At 38.7% G+C, this 18708-nt stretch overlaps 1 protein-coding gene across 1 annotated transcript; it reads right to left on the minus strand.

Annotated features, from left to right (window-relative positions):
• Positions 1-10879: 10879 nt before the first annotated feature.
• On the minus strand, positions 10880-18433 carry zgc:92664 (uncharacterized protein LOC436695 homolog). Its single transcript, XM_031291087.2, has 5 exons — positions 18013-18433; positions 16606-16700; positions 15277-15485; positions 13044-13151; positions 10880-11167 (listed from the first exon to the last, which is right to left on the minus strand). Exons 1-5 carry the CDS (start codon positions 18031-18033, stop codon positions 11103-11105), a joined length of 498 nt encoding a protein of 165 aa, XP_031146947.1. The 5' UTR covers positions 18034-18433; the 3' UTR covers positions 10880-11102.
• Positions 18434-18708: the final 275 nt, after the last annotated feature.

Consider the following 18708-nt stretch of genomic DNA (forward strand, 5'->3'; position numbering starts at 1 on the left):
ACATACTATAGTATGACTTTTTTTCGACATACTGTACTATGACTTTTTTTCACTTTTTTTGACATACTATACTATGACTTTTTTAATCGCTTTTTTTGACATACTATACTATGACTTTTTTCGACATACTATACTATGACTTTTTTAATCACTTTTTTCAACATACTATACTATGACTTTTTTTCACTTTTTTCGACATACTATGCTGTGGCTTTTTTTATGACTTTCTTCGACATACTATACTATGGCTTTTTATGACTTTTTTTGACATACTATACTATGACTTTTTTCACTTTTTTTCGACATACTATACAATGACTTTTTCACTTTTTTCGACATACTGTCCTATGACTTTTTTTCACTTTTTTTGACATACTATATTATGACTTTTTCTCGACATACTATACTATGACTTTTTTCGACATACTATACTATGACTTTTTTAATCACTTTTTTCGACATACTATACTATGACTTTTTTTCACTTTTTTTACATACTATGCTGTGGCTTTTTTATGACTTTCTTCGACATACTATACTATGACTTTTTTCACTTTTTTCGACATACTATACTATGACTTTTTTTCACTTTTTTCAACATACTATACTATGGCTTTTTATCACTTTTCTCGACATACTATACTATGACTTTTTATGACTTTTTTTTGAAATACTATACTATGACTTTTTTCACTTTTGTCGACATACTATAGTATGACTTTTTTTCGACATACTGTACTATGACTTTTTTTCACTTTTTTTGACATACTATACTATGACTTTTTTCGACATACTATACTATGACTTTTTTAATCACTTTTTTCAACATACTATACTATGACTTTTTTTATGACTTTCTTCGACATACTATACTATGGCTTTTTATGACTTTTTTTGACATACTATACTATGACTTTTTTCACTTTTTTTCGAAATACTATACTATGACTTTTTCACTTTTTTCGACATACTGTACTATGACTTTTTTTGACATACTATATTATGACTTTTTTTCGACATACTATACTATGACTTTTTTCGACATACTATACTATGACTTTTTTAATCACTTTTTTCGACATACTATACTATGACTTTTTTTCACTTTTTTTACATACTATGCTGTGGCTTTTTTATGACTTTCTTCGACATACTATACTATGACTTTTTTTCACTTTTTTCGACATACCATACTATGACTTTTTTTCACTTTTTTCAACATACTATACTATGGCTTTTTATCACTTTTATCGACATACTATACTATGGCTTTTTTTTGCCCTTTTTCAACGTACTATATTATGGCCCTTTCTTCAACATACTATGCTATGACTTTTTATGACTTTTTTTTGAAATACTATACTATGACTTTTTTCACTTTTGTCGACATACTATAGTATGACTTTTTTTCGACATACTGTACTATGACTTTTTTTCACTTTTTTTGACATACTATACTATGACTTTTTTCGACATACTATACTATGGCTTTTTATCACTTTTTTCGACATACTATACTATTACTTTTCATCACTTTTTTCGACATACTATACTATGTCTTTTTTCGACATTCTATACTATTACGTTTTTTCACTTTTTTCGACATACTATACTATTACTTTTTTCACTTTTTTCGACATACTATACTATTACTTTTTTTCACTTTTTTCGACATACTATACTATGACTTTTTTTCGACATTCTATACTATTACGTTTTTTCACTTTTTTCGACATACTATACTATTACTTTTTTCACTTTTTTCGACATACTATACTATTACTTTTTTTCACTTTTTTCGACATACTGTACTATGACTTTTTTTCACTTTTTTCGACATACTATACTGTGGCTTTTTTTCGACATACTATACTATGGCTTTTTATCACTTTTTTCGACATACTATACTATTACTTTTCATCACTTTTTTCGACATACTATACTATGTCTTTTTTCGACATAATATAATATGGCTTTTTTTTCACTTTTTTCGACATACTATACTATGACTTTTTTTCGACATTCTATACTATTACGTTTTTTCACTTTTTTCGACATACTATACTATTACTTTTTTCACTTTTTTCGACATACTATACTATGACTTTTTTTCACTTTTTTCGACATACTATACTATGACTTTTTCTCAACACACTATACTATAACTTTTTTTCACTTTTTTCGACATACTATACTATGACTTTTTATGACTTTTTTTTGAAATACTATACTATGACTTTTTTCACTTTTGTCGACATACTATAGTATGACTTTTTTTCGACATACTGTACTATGACTTTTTTTCACTTTTTTTGACATACTATACTATGACTTTTTTAATCACTTTTTTCAACATACTATACTATGACTTTTTTTATGACTTTCTTCGACATACTATACTATGGCTTTTTATGACTTTTTTTGACATACTATACTATGACTTTTTTCACTTTTTTTCGAAATACTATACTATGACTTTTTCACTTTTTTCGACATACTGTACTATGACTTTTTTTCACTTTTTTGACATACTATATTATGACTTTTTTTCGACATACTATACTATGACTTTTTTCGACATACTATACTATGACTTTTTTAATCACTTTTTTCGACATACTATACTATGACTTTTTTTCACTTTTTTTACATACTATGCTGTGGCTTTTTTATGACTTTCTTCGACATACTATACTATGACTTTTTTTCACTTTTTTCGACATACCATACTATGACTTTTTTTCACTTTTTTCAACATACTATACTATGGCTTTTTATCACTTTTATCGACATACTATACTATGGCTTTTTTTTGCCCTTTTTCAACGTACTATATTATGGCCCTTTCTTCAACATACTATGCTATGACTTTTTATGACTTTTTTTTGAAATACTATACTATGACTTTTTTCACTTTTGTCGACATACTATAGTATGACTTTTTTTCGACATACTGTACTATGACTTTTTTTCACTTTTTTTGACATACTATACTATGACTTTTTTCGACATACTATACTATGACTTTTTTAATCACTTTTTTCGACATACTATACTATGACTTTTTTTCACTTTTTTTACATACTATGCTGTGGCTTTTTTATGACTTTCTTCGACATACTATACTATGGCTTTTTTTTGTCACTCTTGGTGACTTGGTGGATCTTAGCAACTCTTTCATGAGTGGCTCTGATCCAACAAGTCCATCTCAAGAGTGTAAGGAAGAGTGTAATGATAAAGCACCTATCAGTGTAGAGCTTCAGCCTGACGATAGAACCTTAACTCTTGCTGTAGAGAAAGAGCAGCTGATCAGAGCACAGGAAGCTGATGCTACTTTAACTTCTTGTTTTTCTCTTGCAGAGGACCTACCGTGTGAAAAGCCTGTGTTCTACCTTGTTGATGATGGTGTTCTTATGTGGCGCTGGTCTCCAAGCTCTGGTATTACACATGAGTCGGTGTCCCAGATTGTAGTGCCACAGCCTTTCCGTTTGCAGGTCTTGAGTTTAGCCCATGATCATTGCCTGTCCGGCCACTTGGGAATAAGGAAAACGTACGACCGTGTGCTTCGTTATTTTCGTGAAATTCTGTCGATCGTGCCACATTTGTCAAGTCTCAGGTAAACCAAATCAGGTAATTCCTCCTGCTCCGTTAAGGCCCATTCCAGCTGTCGGTGAGCTATTTGAGCACGTTATTGTTGACTGTGTTGGTCCTTTACCTAAAACCAAGTCCGGTAACCAGTACATTCTCACTATTATGTGTTCTGCTACTCGTTACCCCGAAGCCGTTCCGTTGCGCTCATTAAAAGCCCATGTGATTGTGAAGGCGCTTGTTAAGTTTTTCTCTACTTTTGGTCTTCCTAAACGCATCCAAAGTGACCAGGGAACAAACTTTATGTCCAAAATCTTTGCCCAGGTCATGGCAGAGTTAAATGTGGCACACCGTGTCTCTAGTGCATACCATCCAGAAAGTCAGGGCGCATTAGAAAGGTTTCACCAAACTCTAAAAAGTATGCTGCGCAAGTTTTGCACTGAGTCAACTCGGGAGTGGGATGAGGGGTTGCCGCTGTTGTTGTTTGCGGTGCGGGAAACGTCACAAGAATCCTTAGGGTTTAGTCCAACCGATCTAGTTTTCGGTCACACTGTGCGTGGCCCATTACGCCTCCTGAGAGAGAAGTGGCTCTCAGGCAAAACTAGTCCAGATGAAAACGTTCTGGACTATGTTAGTTCGTTCCGAGAGAGGTTACACCATGCGTGCGATGTTGCCCGAGACTCTCTCTCGAGCGCTCAGGCAAAAATGAAGGTTACTTATGACAAGAAGTCTGTGGCGCGTACCTTTCAGTCAGGTGAGCGCGTGCTAGTTCTGTTACCCATTGTTGGTTCTAGTCTGCAAGCAAAGTTTTCTGGTCCTTACGTGGTCGATCGTAGACTTAGTGACACAGATTATGTAATCCAGACCCCCGATCGTAGAAAGAAAACACGTGTTTGTCATGTCAACATGCTCAAAACTTATGTTGACCGTGAGCATTTTGTTAAATCGCCCCTTGTGGTTGCACCTGTGGCTTCAGTATCAGTCGTTCCGCCCCCATACAGTCCCAGTGATGACGGGCTGGATGATCGGCATTGTTCTGTTTCCTGTGCGCGCCTTAGAAACTCTGAAATTTTGACGGACTTGGATGCATATTTGGTGCATCTGTCCAATTCTGCTAAGTCTGATGTTATTGAGCTCATTGAGACATTGGGACATTCCCATGCAGACCAAAGTGTTAAGTCATGATGTTGATGTGGGCGGTCATCAACCAATAAAACAGCATGCTTATCGCGTTAATCCGACAAAACGTGCTTTAATGCAGCAGGAGGTAAAGTATCTCCTTGATCACGGTTTCGCTGTCCCTAGTAGCAGTTCCTGGAGTTCCCCTTCACTGCTTGTCCCCAAACCTGACCAGGCCTCGCGTTTCTGTAATGATTATCGAAAGGTCAATGCAGTCACCAAACCAGATTCATTTCCACTCCCCCGTATGGAGGACTGTATTGATCGGGTAGGGTCCGCTAAATATGTGACTAAGTTGGACCTACTAAAAGGCTATTGGCAGGTCCCACTTACTCAGCGCGCCTTGGAGGTAAGTGCTTTTGTCACTCCGGATCATTTTCTCCAATATACAGTCATGCCTTTCGGTTTGAGAAATGCCCCTGCTACTTTCCAACGGTTGATGAATACGGTCCTATGTGGTGTGGAAAATTGTGAGGTTTATTTGGATGACATAGTGGCCTATTCATCAACCTGGTCTGACCACATGAGAACACTCCGTCAAATCTTTGGATGTCTGTGCGCTGCTTCCCTTACACTCAATCTGGCCAAATGTGAGTTTGGGAAGGCTGTGGTGACCTACCTAGGTAAACAAGTAGGGCAAGGTCGTGTGTGCCCAGTTACTGCCAAAGTGCAGGCAATCTTAGATTTCCCAGCTCCTCAAACGCGTCGTGAGCTCCGCTGTTTTTTGGGGATGACTGGGTATTACCGTGCGTTCTGCAAAAACTTTGCAGATGTGGTAGCTCCTTTGACTAGTTTGGTGAGTCCCAAAACTCCTTTCCAGTGGTCAGAGGACTGTCAGTTGGCTTTTGAAGCTGCCAAAGTTCTCCTCTGCAGCAGTGCACCTGTGCTCGCAGCCCCAAACTTCACTCGACCATTTAAGCTGGAGGTAGATGCCAGCGCTCTTGGTGCGGGCGCAGTGCTCCTGCAGGAGGATGAGCGAGGCATTGATCACCCCATTTGTTATTTTTCCAAAAAGTTCAAGAAACACCAACTACATTACAGCACCATTGAGAAGGAGGCCTTAGCTTTGCTGTTAGCATTACAACACTTTGAAGTGTACCTCGGGTCTAGTCCTGTGCCAACCCTTGTTTTCTCTGACCACAATCCGCTTGTGTTCCTGTCTCGGATGCAAAATAGCAACCAGCGTCTCATGCGGTGGTCCTTGTTACTGCAAGATTTTAATATTGAGATTCGTTACAAAAAGGGTTTGGAAAACGTTATGGCTGATGCTCTGTCTAGATCTTGAGTCAAACTTTTTATTGAAAATGTTTGATCTTGGGTGGGGAGGTGTTATGACCCTGGGGTCATGTTTTGTGATTTGTTGTGCCCTGCTCTATCAGTTGTTTTCCTGAGTGTACACAGGTAATGAAGAACAGGTGTGAACACCGGATTGGTCCAGCAGAGCTGATTGCTGTCTCCTGATTGGTCGTCTGGAGGACAGCAGCCATTTTAAGCCTCATTGGACAGGAGCTCTGGCTCTCTCTTCACTCTGCCATTCCCAACACGTGCCTGTGTAAACCTGTGTCTTGTGTTTGCAGTTGTTGTGAGTAATGTTAACAGCCTTCAGTCAAAATGGTTGTTTTGGGTTCTTGGATTTGTTATCCTTCAACCATTTTGTTTTATCTGTGAATACATATTTCTTTGACTTATTTGCTAGTAGCAGTTTGGTAGGAGTGAGAAGTCCTTTTTTTGTTGGTTCCCTTTTTCTCCTGTTTTTGTTATTAGAAGCTTAGGTTAGAGCTTTGTCTTTTATTTACGTTTTGTTTTGGTTTAGGTAAGTTTAGTTTGCCTTAAGAATTGTTTTGTTTGTTGTTTTGGGGCCTCATCTCCAAAATAAAAAGACTGTTACTTTGCAATTCTTTGTCCTGGCCACGTTTGGGAGTGGGAAGAGTGGGGGGGGGTGCACACATTATGTTGCGTCCGGTTTACCCCTAGACATCAGGTCGTAACAGACTTTTTTTTCACTTTTTTTGACATACTATATTATGACTTTTTCTCGACATACATATAGTATGGAAAAAAAGTGAAAAAGTCATAGTATACTATGACTTTTTTCGACATACTATACTATGGCTTTTTTTCGACATACTATACTATGACTTTTTATGACTTTTTTTGACATACTATACTATGACTTTCACTTTTTTCGACATATGGCTTTTTTTCACTTTTTTCGACATACTATACTATGACTTTTTTCGACATACTATACTATGGCTTTTTATCACTTTTTTCGACATACTATACTATGACTTTTTTCACTTTTTTCGACATACTATACTATGACTTTTTTCACTTTTTTCGACATACTATAGTATGACTCTTTTTCGACATACTGTACTATGACTTTTTTTCACTTTTTTTGACATACTATGACTTTTTCTCGACATACTATACTGACTTTTTTCACTTTTTTTACATACTATGCTGTGGCTTTTTTATGACTTTCTTCGACATACTATACTGACTTTTTTCATTTTTTTGACATACTATACTATGGCTTTTTATCACTTTTCGACATACGATACTATGACTTTTTATCACTTTTTTTTTTCACTTCTTTTTTCGACACACACTATACTATGAATCTTTTTTCGAAAGATTATACCATGACTTTTTTCAATATACTAAACTATCAGTTTTTTATCACTTTTTCAAGAGACTCAGAAAATACTAGGAATTCGCTTTGGTTTAATGCATACATGTAAAACATTTTTAAACATTAATATAAAATAAACCAATAAATACATACAGAAACAAACAATACATATAACTAACATACAGTATGATAGCTGCTTTAGATGATTTAGCTAACATTAAGAAAGAAAAAAAAAAAGGCTGCATGGATGAGGGATGTGTAAAGTTCTGGATATACTGTATAGTTTGTGCAGAGGACAGAATGCAGAATAGATTCAATGTCAGTGGGAGGTCTGGGGCGTTGTTCGTGAGGTTGACTGCAGAGGGGAAGAAACAGTTTTTGTGGCGGTAGGTTTTGGTCCTGTTGGACCGCAGCTTCTTGACAGAGGGGAGGGGTGTAAAGAGATTGTGTCCGGGGTGAGAGGGATCGGCAACAATCTTTCCTGCCCGCCTCAGCGCCCTGGAGGTGTACAGTTAGATTGCAGCCAATCACCTTCTCAGCAGAGTGGACGATACGCTGCAGTCTGCCCTTGTCCTCGGCAGTGGCAGCAGCATACCAGATGGTGATGGAGCAGGTGAGGATGGAATCAATGACGGCAGTGTAGTGCACCATCATTGTCTTTGACAGGTTGAGCTTTGTCAGCTGTCGCAAGAAGTACATCCTCTGTTGGGCTTTTTTGATGGGGGAGCTGAACCACTTGAGGTCCTGGGAGATGATTGAGCCCGGGGAGGTACTCCAAAGTGTTGACTGTGAAGTCACCCAGGGTGATGGGGGCAGGTCCTTTCTAAAGTCCACAACCTTCTCCACTGTCTTCAGAGCGTTTAGCTCCAAGTTGTTCTGAATGCACCAAGTGGTCAATCACTCAGCCCCACCAGAGATGAGTCCAATGAGTCTAGTGTCGGCAGCGAACTTCAGGAGCTTGACGGACTGGTGAAGGGAGGTGCAGCTGTTGGCGTACAGGGAGAAGAGCAGAGGGGAAAGGACGCAGCCTTGAGGGGAACCAGTGCTGATGGTGAGAGAGTCAGAGATATTTTCCCAGCTTCTATGACTTTATCACTTTTTATGACATACTATACTATGACTTTATTCAACATACTATACTATGCCTTTTTTTCGACATTGAATACTTCGACTTTTTTCGACATACTATACTATCACTTTTTTTTTGATATACTATACTTACATTTTTATTACTGCTTTTGACACACTATCACTTTTTTTCAACATACTATACTATGACTGTGTACTATGACAGAACATAAAGCTGGCAATTCATTTCAGCATCAGCTTTTACAAAAATTTTCATACAATGTTGCTTTACAGCTTTTTTTAAGACACTTATTAATTACAACTATTTCCACATTTCGCTACAATTTCACCTACTTACAAATTTTAACCATAATTTTTTAAATAACTTAAATATTCCACTTTTGTTTGATACATTATTGGTATTATTCAACATTTCCAAGAAATTCATACTAATTAAAACCATTCCCATATTTACAACTATTCACACGACTTCACCTTCTTTTTACGCAATTATACCAGCAATCCAGTTTAGCTTTAGCAATTTAGCTTTTCAGCATTTCCATGCATTTTCTGCAGGAAATGCAATTTTTTGTTTTACTCAGAGCTCTCCAGTGAAACAAAACAAAAAAGCAGACATGATGATGGATAACCAAACGTACGCTCTTCATAATTAAGTGTCTTCATGTTCACTTTCATATTGGACAGAAATGAATAGAATCCAATGGTGAAATTACCTCTGCAGTAATGTCAAATATACACGGTGACGTTATACTCTACGACAAAAACAGCCAACTGTTTGCAATGTTGACAAGAGAAACAAACATCACTTACGTCATTTCAACTTCAATAATCAATTGTGTATACAGTACATGGCTGCTATGGGTTTTGGTATTATTGCTGTTGCTATGGAAATATAGGATAAGAACCTGGGTGATCTTCAATTTTACAGCAAGATGGATTGATATATGAAACTGAGTATTTCCAAAAAGCATTTATGAACAGTATAGTTATTGGGTGGATACATGGTTATTCTTCAAGTACAGTAAACAGTTAACATTTTAAGACATGGCAGCAGAGAAGAGGAACAAACGACATGTTAAACAGTGAGCTTTACAGGTGTTGGTAGGTGTATTTATGGACGTTGGACAGACCCAGGCTAGCGGATTCCCCAGTCTTTATGCTAAGCTAGGCTAACTGCCTTTGCACTTCCAAGCACAGACATGAGATTGGCAATGATCTTCTTATTAGACTCTGAGAAAGAAGAAAAAAGCCTATTTTCCAAAACTATTTAAAAAAGCAATATTTGGCATTCCTTTAATATGCAGACAGAAGAAAAAAAATCTCAAGGTCCACTTACTAACTTTTTTCCCCCTAAAGCATCCACCAGCATCTCCCAGTCTTCATGACAACTGGGCAAACTTCCTCTGCCGAGGAATAAAACACGTGTCAATATCGGCGAAGCGTTTCAGAGATGGAGAGAAAATGTTGCTGACAGCGCACAGCTACGGCCTTTGGCTACAGTTAGCAGAAGGCTAAAACTATTAGCAACATTTTCTCTCCATCTCCAAAAAGCTTCGGCGATATTGACACGCGTTTTATTGTGTTTATTGTCAGATTCTCTTTAAGAATTTGTCTTCCATTTTTTGGGTTGCTTTGCAGTGTAGGCAGTTGTTGCCAATGTTGGAATAGCAACCTTTTTCACCATTGAATCAGGCCTGTGCACACGCATCTGCATTTGTAGAACAGCCAATAGTCAGTCTCTCTCTCTCTCAAAGTCTGCCAGCATGGGCTAGATGTTCTAAAGCCTGAAAACAGAGCCGAGAGGAGGTGCAGAAGTCTAGTTTTCTCTCAGACTACATCTACATTGCTACATTTTGGTTTTTAAGTGGAGTTTTGAGCCAAAAGCGATCTCTGTGCACCCAACACCCAATCAGGCGGCGAAACGTCGGCGTTGCCTCCGTTTGCAGCCGTTGAGACAGAAACACAAATGTGTTTCCAAATGTCTCCGGTTTAGGGGCTCTGAAACGCCAGAGCAGGGGGAATTTTTAAACCAAAACGTAGCAATGTCAATGTAGCCTCAGGTCACTTGAATTACAATATGCTGAAAGGTTATTAAGGGGTTTTGCCCAACGACGGCAAAAAAAAAAACAAGCAAGACTGAATTGAACATGAAACACAATCAAATATTACTGTTTACATTGTTCTGACACATATCTGCTTTCCAATGCCTGTCCTTTAGCAAGGTTTCTCTGCTGCATTGGGCTCGTTTTCGTGGCTTTTCTTTTAAAGAAACACAGGAAGTATGAATGTTCGAACAGCTTCCTTACTGCATAAAGTCAGTTCCTTCAAAGCACAAGTTGATGAGGAGTGGAAATGGTCTAAAATAAAATATGATTGCAGTAGAAAAATGTTTTTTTTTTTTTTTTTTTTTTTAAATGATCCAAACACGTTGCTGATAGTGCCAACAACTCTCACAGCAGTGACACAACACAATATTCAATACTACTAGATTCCTCTGATGTGGGTGGTCACCACCTTCTGGCTCAAAAGACAAGTCCAGGTTGTTACAACTCGGGTGTGACTTTTATAGTTTTGTCCGTCATTTCAAGTCCACGGGAAGTGAAAGGTGTCAACGGGAGAGCAGAGGCAGATCGCTGGGATTCATGATGAGGCTCGAGTCCAGGTTCAGGTTATCTGTAGAGACACGAAACAGCTCCGTTGAAGTTTTTCTTATTGTCAACAAATTCCATGAAAAGATCAAAACTACTCGTGTGTTCGCCTGTCGATCAATACTTTCTGACTTCCTGACCTTCTCACGGATAGGCATGCAACAATGATTATATAATTGCAAAGTATTCCCTGGGTTGGTGGAAGACTTGGGCGCGCATATTTGGCAAAGGGGTTTAGGGGTAAATCCCTCAAGAAAATGTGATGTTTTTCAATTAAAAAAAAAAAAAAATTTGACATCATTTTGGACCATTATTATCGCCATATCTGTGTCTAAAAACGTTGGAAAAGCTAGCGCAGATAATGAATAAATAACCCTCAAAAAAGCTTAAAGGCAAAACTTGCTAAAGAAGTGCACTGGGAACCGACTACAATCATTAGATCTCAGTATTTATTTAGTTGGTTTTGATGCTCACAATAATTTTACATTCATTCGGCTTATGTGCTGCCCAAAACGGCTCGGTTGCTGCACCTAAGTCTTATAACGGTCGGGAAAACCCGGTATAATTTTCTAATTGCAATATTTGTACGTAATCACGGATATGTCCAAATTGGCATAAAAATACGTTAATGGAAACATAGTCTCGCTTTGCCAGAACCTCCTCCAAAGCGAGCTGAAGGAGGGTCTGCTTAGTCCCCATAGCATTCTGGGATGGGAGGAAAACGTGCTTGGTTTATTGGCATTTCTTTAAACCAATCACAATCATCATGGGCGGTGCTAAACTCCGCACAGAGCCGCTGCAAAATAGTCATGCGAGAGTAAACTCAGATTGGACAGATAGTCTAGCTAGCTGTCTGGATTTACCCTGCAGAGATCTGAGGAGCAGTTAACCATAGTCCTCAGAAATCCACCAGAGTTTAGAACGCCAACACAAAGAAAGAGGAAGGGGACGGAAAAGACATGCATCCGGCAGAATTTCCTGCAGCACCGGAGCAATCGCGGAAGTGGAACACTAAGGATATAGACTAATGGAAACATGACTATTGTTATAGAAAGCAACTGAAGGAGCAGTCTTAGAGATTGAGCTGTTTTTATTTAATATAGACTACTTATTTGAGATAATTTTTGTGTTGCAGCTGTATATTTTCAAACAGGGAAGAAAACCCAATTTTTGCATTTTATTTGATCACAGTGTGTTTAAATAAGAGTGCTTGTGACATCGCACAGTGGCTTTGACTCCACCACGTAGAAAACACCGAGATACATATCGTGTATCGTCATTCAGCCTAAAACTTAGGGCAGGGACAATATGCTTTTGTCCTGATTCGATTCTTTCACCATACATGGGTGCCTTTTCAATTTGTATTGCGATTTTCATTTATTGTGATTCTAGAAGTATTGCGATTCGATAGCATTGAGTATTGCGATTTTCTTTTCCTTCTTTAACAAAAACAAAAGTTGAATAATACACTTCTAGAGACAATATATCATGAGACATTTCTAAAAACTGATTGTTTTCTAAGAAGAATGCACATCACATGTCAGTCAGTCAGTCTGACATTTATTTCATTTGTAAAGAAGAACATAACGTGGAGTTTTTTCATTTTCTGCTTTCGCTCTGTTTTGCTGGAAACGGATATGATGTAGTCGGTACAGAAAATATGTAGGTCAATCATTGGTAGAAAAACAAATACAAAAATATAGATTCTAGAGGGAAAAGAATCAATTTTAAAAATTGTTGCAAAAGAAAATTCACGATACATACGTAAATCGATTTTTTTCCCATCCCTACGAAAAATACTGAGATATTTTTGGTCCATATCGCCCAACCTACTCGATATCCCTCCTAAATGAACCTGTGTGTGTGTGTGTGTGTGTGAGAGAGCTGTTCAGGAACTTCACCTTGATCAAAGTTGTTGAGTTTTTTGGAGTTGGATCCTTGCCCGAGTCCCTCCATGTCCACCAGATCACTGTTGACATCTGAGTCATTAAGAGCACTGAGGGTCACGTCTACACACACACACACACACACACACACACACACACAAGAAAATGTGTAGTACTGTTTGTGGACATTGTAAACTAAAAAAAACATCAGTTAGGCTAAAATGATTACAGAAAAAGAGAATTTAGATAATATATCTAGTATATATTATCTAAATTCTTTACAAATGAAATAGAGTTGAGGCTTAAAAAAAAAACCTGTTATGATGGATGGTTGTAGATTCATACCTTCATACTATGAGCTTCTATGTAGTATTAAGTTAATATTCTGACGAGATACATTTCTCACCAAATGTTATTTAAGCAAAAACGCACAAGGTTTAACATTCACAAAGAAACAAACAGTTAAGACAAACTACCAAAAATTGATTCGATTGGATTTGGGTACTGTTAAAAAGAAGAAAAAAGGTCCATGAATCAGTCATTTCCAAAGATTAATTGCAGATAGAATATGTCTGATACTACTACAAAAATGTTATTTTCACAGATTAATGAAGTGAATTAACTTACATAGTATCTGACACTACAAACCAAAAAGCCAGAGCGCAAACTAGCAGTTACAACATGTTGAACCATAGGGCTGGGTATCGTTCAAAAACATTCGGTACCGGTACCAATACCCCGTCCCTGTCCCTGAATTTGATTTTACAATTACAACATTACACATTACGGCATGAGCCTACCTCATGAGCCCCGTCTCTGTGTAACGTAGAGTTTTTCCTGCGTGTCTCTACGACGTGTAACGTCAGACAGCCAATCACAAGCATTATTAGATCTTGGTAGAAACATGCTGCATTTAATATTTCTGTTTCTGACGCTGATGAGATTGACTCCTTAGGTATTGAAATTGGGTTTTGAATGACGAGGCATTTTTCGATACTCGATACTTTAGAGGTAGTCTGGCATTGCCAGACCTTCCTCCACAGCGCTGTGAAGGAAGGTCTGGCTAGTCCACACAGCATTCCGGGATGGGAGAAAAATGTGCTCTGGTTTATTGGCATGTCTTTAAACCAATCACAGGAGCCACGGTGCCTCTGCAAAATAGCCTCGGGAAGGAACTTGTTTTGGTGGAACGTGTACGTTCAAAGGTTGTTTTATGGCGCTTTTCCATTACATGGTACCTGCTTGACTCGCCTCGACTCTACTCGTACCTAGTACCTAGTACCTAACAGGTACTTTTTTTAGTACCTCCTCAGTCGAGGTTCCAAGCGAGCTGAGGCGAGCCGAAAAAGTGACGTGAAAGCGACAGACGGGGGTGCCCTGAACAAACCCGCTATTTTTAAACAGTTTAGCCAGCTGTTTTTTTTTTTTGCTGCCTCCAGCTTCTTTAGAAACAAAATGTGTCTTCTGGCAACAACAACACACACCTTCAACGTTCGTGTCGCGTTAGGTCACGGCAGTTTACTACGGCGCCGCTTGTTTACAGTTCTGCGGAGGAGGCTCCAGGCTGAGCTTTCGCCGCATCCTACGTACACACACACATGCTGGCTCGACGCACACACCAGCTGACAAATGTATACATCAGGCCACATATTACATAGGCTACGGTGAAGCTCTGCGTGGAGCCTCCACAGAACTGTAAAACAAGCTCAAGGGGCCTGATGTTATACTTGTGCGCTGGTGTGTGCGTTGAGCCGGCAAGACGACCAGCCACGCTGAGGCGGTACTAAAATATGCAATGGAAAACGGACGCACAGTGTGCCGAGTCGAGTTGAGGCGAGTAGAGTCGAGGCGAGTAGAGTTAGTCTTGCAACAGAAAACTCAGATTGGACAGACAGTCTAGCTAGCTGTCTGGATTTACCCTGCAGAGATCTGAGGAGCAGTTAACCATAGTCCTCAGAAATCCACCGGAGTTTAGAACGGCAATACAGAGAAAGAGGAAGGTAACGGACATCCGCAACAGCAACAGAGCAATCCCGGAAATTAAATGTCGTCGACATAGTATAGAAAAGTATTGAATTCGGTACCCAGCCCTATTGAACCATACTGTCATTGACAATAAAGATAATACAGTATGACTGCGAGAGTGAAGGAAAGAGTGTGTGGATTCTACTGTTTTTCTGTTTAATTATCAGGTTTGATGAAGAAGTGATTGGAATGCTGCGATGTTGTGGAGATGAGTATGACTCACCTGCAGTCTTCTGTTTCTTCAGGGTGGAGGCGGGGCCCTGCAGTCCTGACGCCGCGCCGACCCGAGCTGTAGGCACGGCGATGGCGGCTGGAGTGCCCTGCGTGGCTACAGCAACGGTTTTCTTGATGACCTTTTTAGGTCCATCGGAGGCGGCGGACGGAGCTCCGTCTTCATACAGCTTCCTCTTCACTGTGCTCTTGGTCTGACCGCTGGAGGAAGGGTGGGAAGGAAATGGACTTTAGTGTTTACGCCAGGGGAACAGGAGTAGTAGGGCTGCACAATATGAGGAACATATGCGATAAGAACATTGTTGGATAACAATATTACTTGCGATAAATTAACAGACATTTAAGTGTACTCACTTCCGCTGCTTTCGGTATTCGGCTAAAATACAACAAATTGCTTGTTTAATTTAAAATAAATATATTAATATATATATATAATATAATAATACAGATTTTACTTTACTTAAGTAGAAGTACTAATACCACACTGTTAAAATACTCTCTTACAAGTAAAAGTCCTGCATTGAAAATGTTACTTAAGTAAAAGTATGTAAGTACCATCAGGAAAATGTACTTAAAGTATTAAAAGTAAAAGTACTCAATGCAGAAACATCCTCCCATTTTAGAAACCGATTATGGAAAAAAAAAAAACTGAATCACAATTACGTTGGTCAATATTGAAATCACGATTATTTAACACGATTACTCATTGACGTTTGGAAAGATGTTGCAATTATTGAACAACAGGGAAACAGTTCAACAAATCACCCTAAACCTTTCCTTAATACTTTTCCCATTTTGTTCTCATTCAGAACACAAGACAAAAAAAATAATTGTTTACTTGCAAAACTTAAGGTGCAAAATAAGCGTTTCTTCTCGATTAATCTGTTTTTGTGATCGTTAGGAGCCGGAATCATAATCGCGATTACAATTTTGATTAATTGCATAGCCCTAATAAACGGTACCACTAAAAAAGTAAGAATGACAGTTACATTATAAAGTGCAGTGTTCTACTGATTTTCTTTCAACTAACACAAAAAAAGCTCAGAGTGTCTTTCGCGATGTGTCGCAGCCATTCACAATGTGTTTATTGCGCCAGTTGATATTGGGATGACGATAAAAAAATAAATAAATAACTTATTGTATATTGTGCAGCCCTGAACAGGAGCATCCACATGGGTTAGGGTCATGGTTCTTTATACATGACATCTGACATGAAAAAGGTGTGTATGGAACATCACCACACCTGCAAACTGCTCATTCCCCAATATGTGTGTGTGTGTGTGTGTGTGTGTGTGTGTGTGTGTGTGTGTGTGTGTGTTACCCTGCAGGACTGGAGTCTGCCACTGGGTGAAGCTGCATGGTGAGCTCTCCTAGTTTGGTGAAGGCAGCTCCAGCTGCAGAGAAGATCTCCCCAACCTGTAGAACACACACACACACACACACACACACACACACACTTGGCATTAAAACTGGACTCTGAAACAGTGTCTGGCCCTGGTGCCAGTTCCCCTCTCACACAGACAGTTTGCAGAGGAATGTAAGCCTCAAATAGTAAGGGAAACTGGAAATGTAGTTCCATGGAGTATGTATCATGCAACAGGGAGTGGACACAATCACATGTTCAATGCAATATGCAGTTTGAGAGATTCACTACATGACCAAAAGTATGTAGACAACTGAACAATCCAGCCAGCCATATGTGACAGTTGACCATTTTTGATACGGACACTATGGGCATTAAAGGGATAGTCAGAAGGGCTGGGCCTTTTTGTCCTGATTTGATTCTTTCACCATACATGGGTGCCGATGTGATTTGTATGCGGTGCAAAAGCCACAACACGAATGCAAAAGACACAACATTCAAATTGTAGTTTTTGCAACACAAATGTAGCTTTTGCATTTGTGTTGTAGCGTTTGCATTTCTGTGAACCGTCTCGGCCACCGTAGTTTCCTGACAAAAAGCAGAAAATGCAGAAAATCCATGTTGTGTTCTTCTTTACGAATGAAATAAATGTCAGACTGACTGACATGTGATTTGCATTCTTCTTAGAAAACAATCAGTTTTTAGAAATGTCTCATGATATTTTGTCTCTGTGTATTATTCAACTTCTTTGTGTTATACTATCGAATCACGATACTTCTTGAATCACAATACAAATCGAATCGGCACCCATGAATCGTGGATGGGAGTGAGGGGGTGTTTATGGAGCTGGCTTTGTGCACAGAGTCCCTGTCATGTTGAAAAAGGTAAAGGACCAAACCACACATACACTGTTGACACAACGCTGAAAGCATTATATTGTGTATTGTGCATATTATTGTATGCTGGAGCATTTCTCTTCATTGGCACGGAGGGGCATGATACAGAAAGTGTATAAAGAAGCGTTATGTAAATTATGACTGCACAGACTTTTAAACTGATGAGATTAAGACATGACCAATTATAACAAGTCAAAAGTTAAGTGGGATCCCAAAGAACTGACCAAAGTAACGTTATCTTACCTTCCTGAACTCTTCTCTCAACACTAAAGTGATATTCTTACTTGCTCCCGCGAGCAGCAGCGGGAAACATACTGGGGCTCGTGGGTTTGTATCAATAACAATTAACGTTAGTTAACGTTAATAGGACCATAGATATATGAATACTAGGACACTATTCACCGGGCTAACTAGGGCGGCAAACTAACGTTAACGTACTTCTCAATGGTTCGTGTGTAAAATGACTTACTTTAGTGGAAGCTGAGGTCATTTTGCTGATATCTGTGGTATCATAGACTGTATGTAACGTTAAGTCTGTTTAACGTTAGACTATCGTAGGACTCAATGATGCAGTGGACGGAACAGCTGCTAAGATGCTAACAGTGTAGCTAGGTTAGCATTCGCTACCAGCGTCGTGCATTTGGTGCTCCTCCTGATGTAGCTAGCTAGCTAGCTAGCAGAGCAGCTAGAAATCTGTTCTTCCAACGCTTTTAGTGTTGGTGCCTGAAAAAGTCCAACATTTGTACATGCAGCTGCATAGTGCTAGCTAATAAAGTTATATCTGCGGTGAGTTACATTGACGTTACCACTGGAGACAAATGGGTCAAGTCACCCACTGAACACAATGAAAGGCTAGTGCCGCCTTCGATGTCTCCTCGTAATCTCCATCTTCAGTAATACATATTATTGCGGCCCAGTACGTCCACGACAGTAACATGTATAGCCTACATGTCGTTATATTTGAAAAGAGGAACACTGCGACATGGAATACAATTACAAATAAACATTAAATATAACAAACTGCAGGGAACTGCTTGCATTGAGTAGAAATACATGATATTTAAGATGTGTCTGTGTGTAACCTATATATTTCTTTTATTAGGGCTTTGGGACTTTCTTTTGGTTTGTGGCGTAAAAATATTGAACATTTAGGGGCGTTCAATGT

Source organism: Sander lucioperca, chromosome 17 (genome assembly GCF_008315115.2).
Source record: "Sander lucioperca isolate FBNREF2018 chromosome 17, SLUC_FBN_1.2, whole genome shotgun sequence".
In the NCBI taxonomy this organism is placed as follows: Eukaryota; Metazoa; Chordata; class Actinopteri; order Perciformes; family Percidae; genus Sander; species Sander lucioperca.

Excerpts from the sequence above, each read along its gene's own strand:
- zgc:92664 (XM_031291087.2), bottom strand. The coding sequence starts at position 18,033 with ATGACCTCAGCTTCCACTAAA. Across the intron at positions 15,486-16,605 it reads GCAGACTCCAGTCCTGCAGG|CGGTCAGACCAAGAGCACAG; the intron begins GTAACACACACA and ends CCCTTCCTCCAG. Across the intron at positions 13,152-15,276 it reads GAAGAAACAGAAGACTGCAG|ACGTGACCCTCAGTGCTCTT; the intron begins GTGAGTCATACT and ends GTGTGTGTGTAG.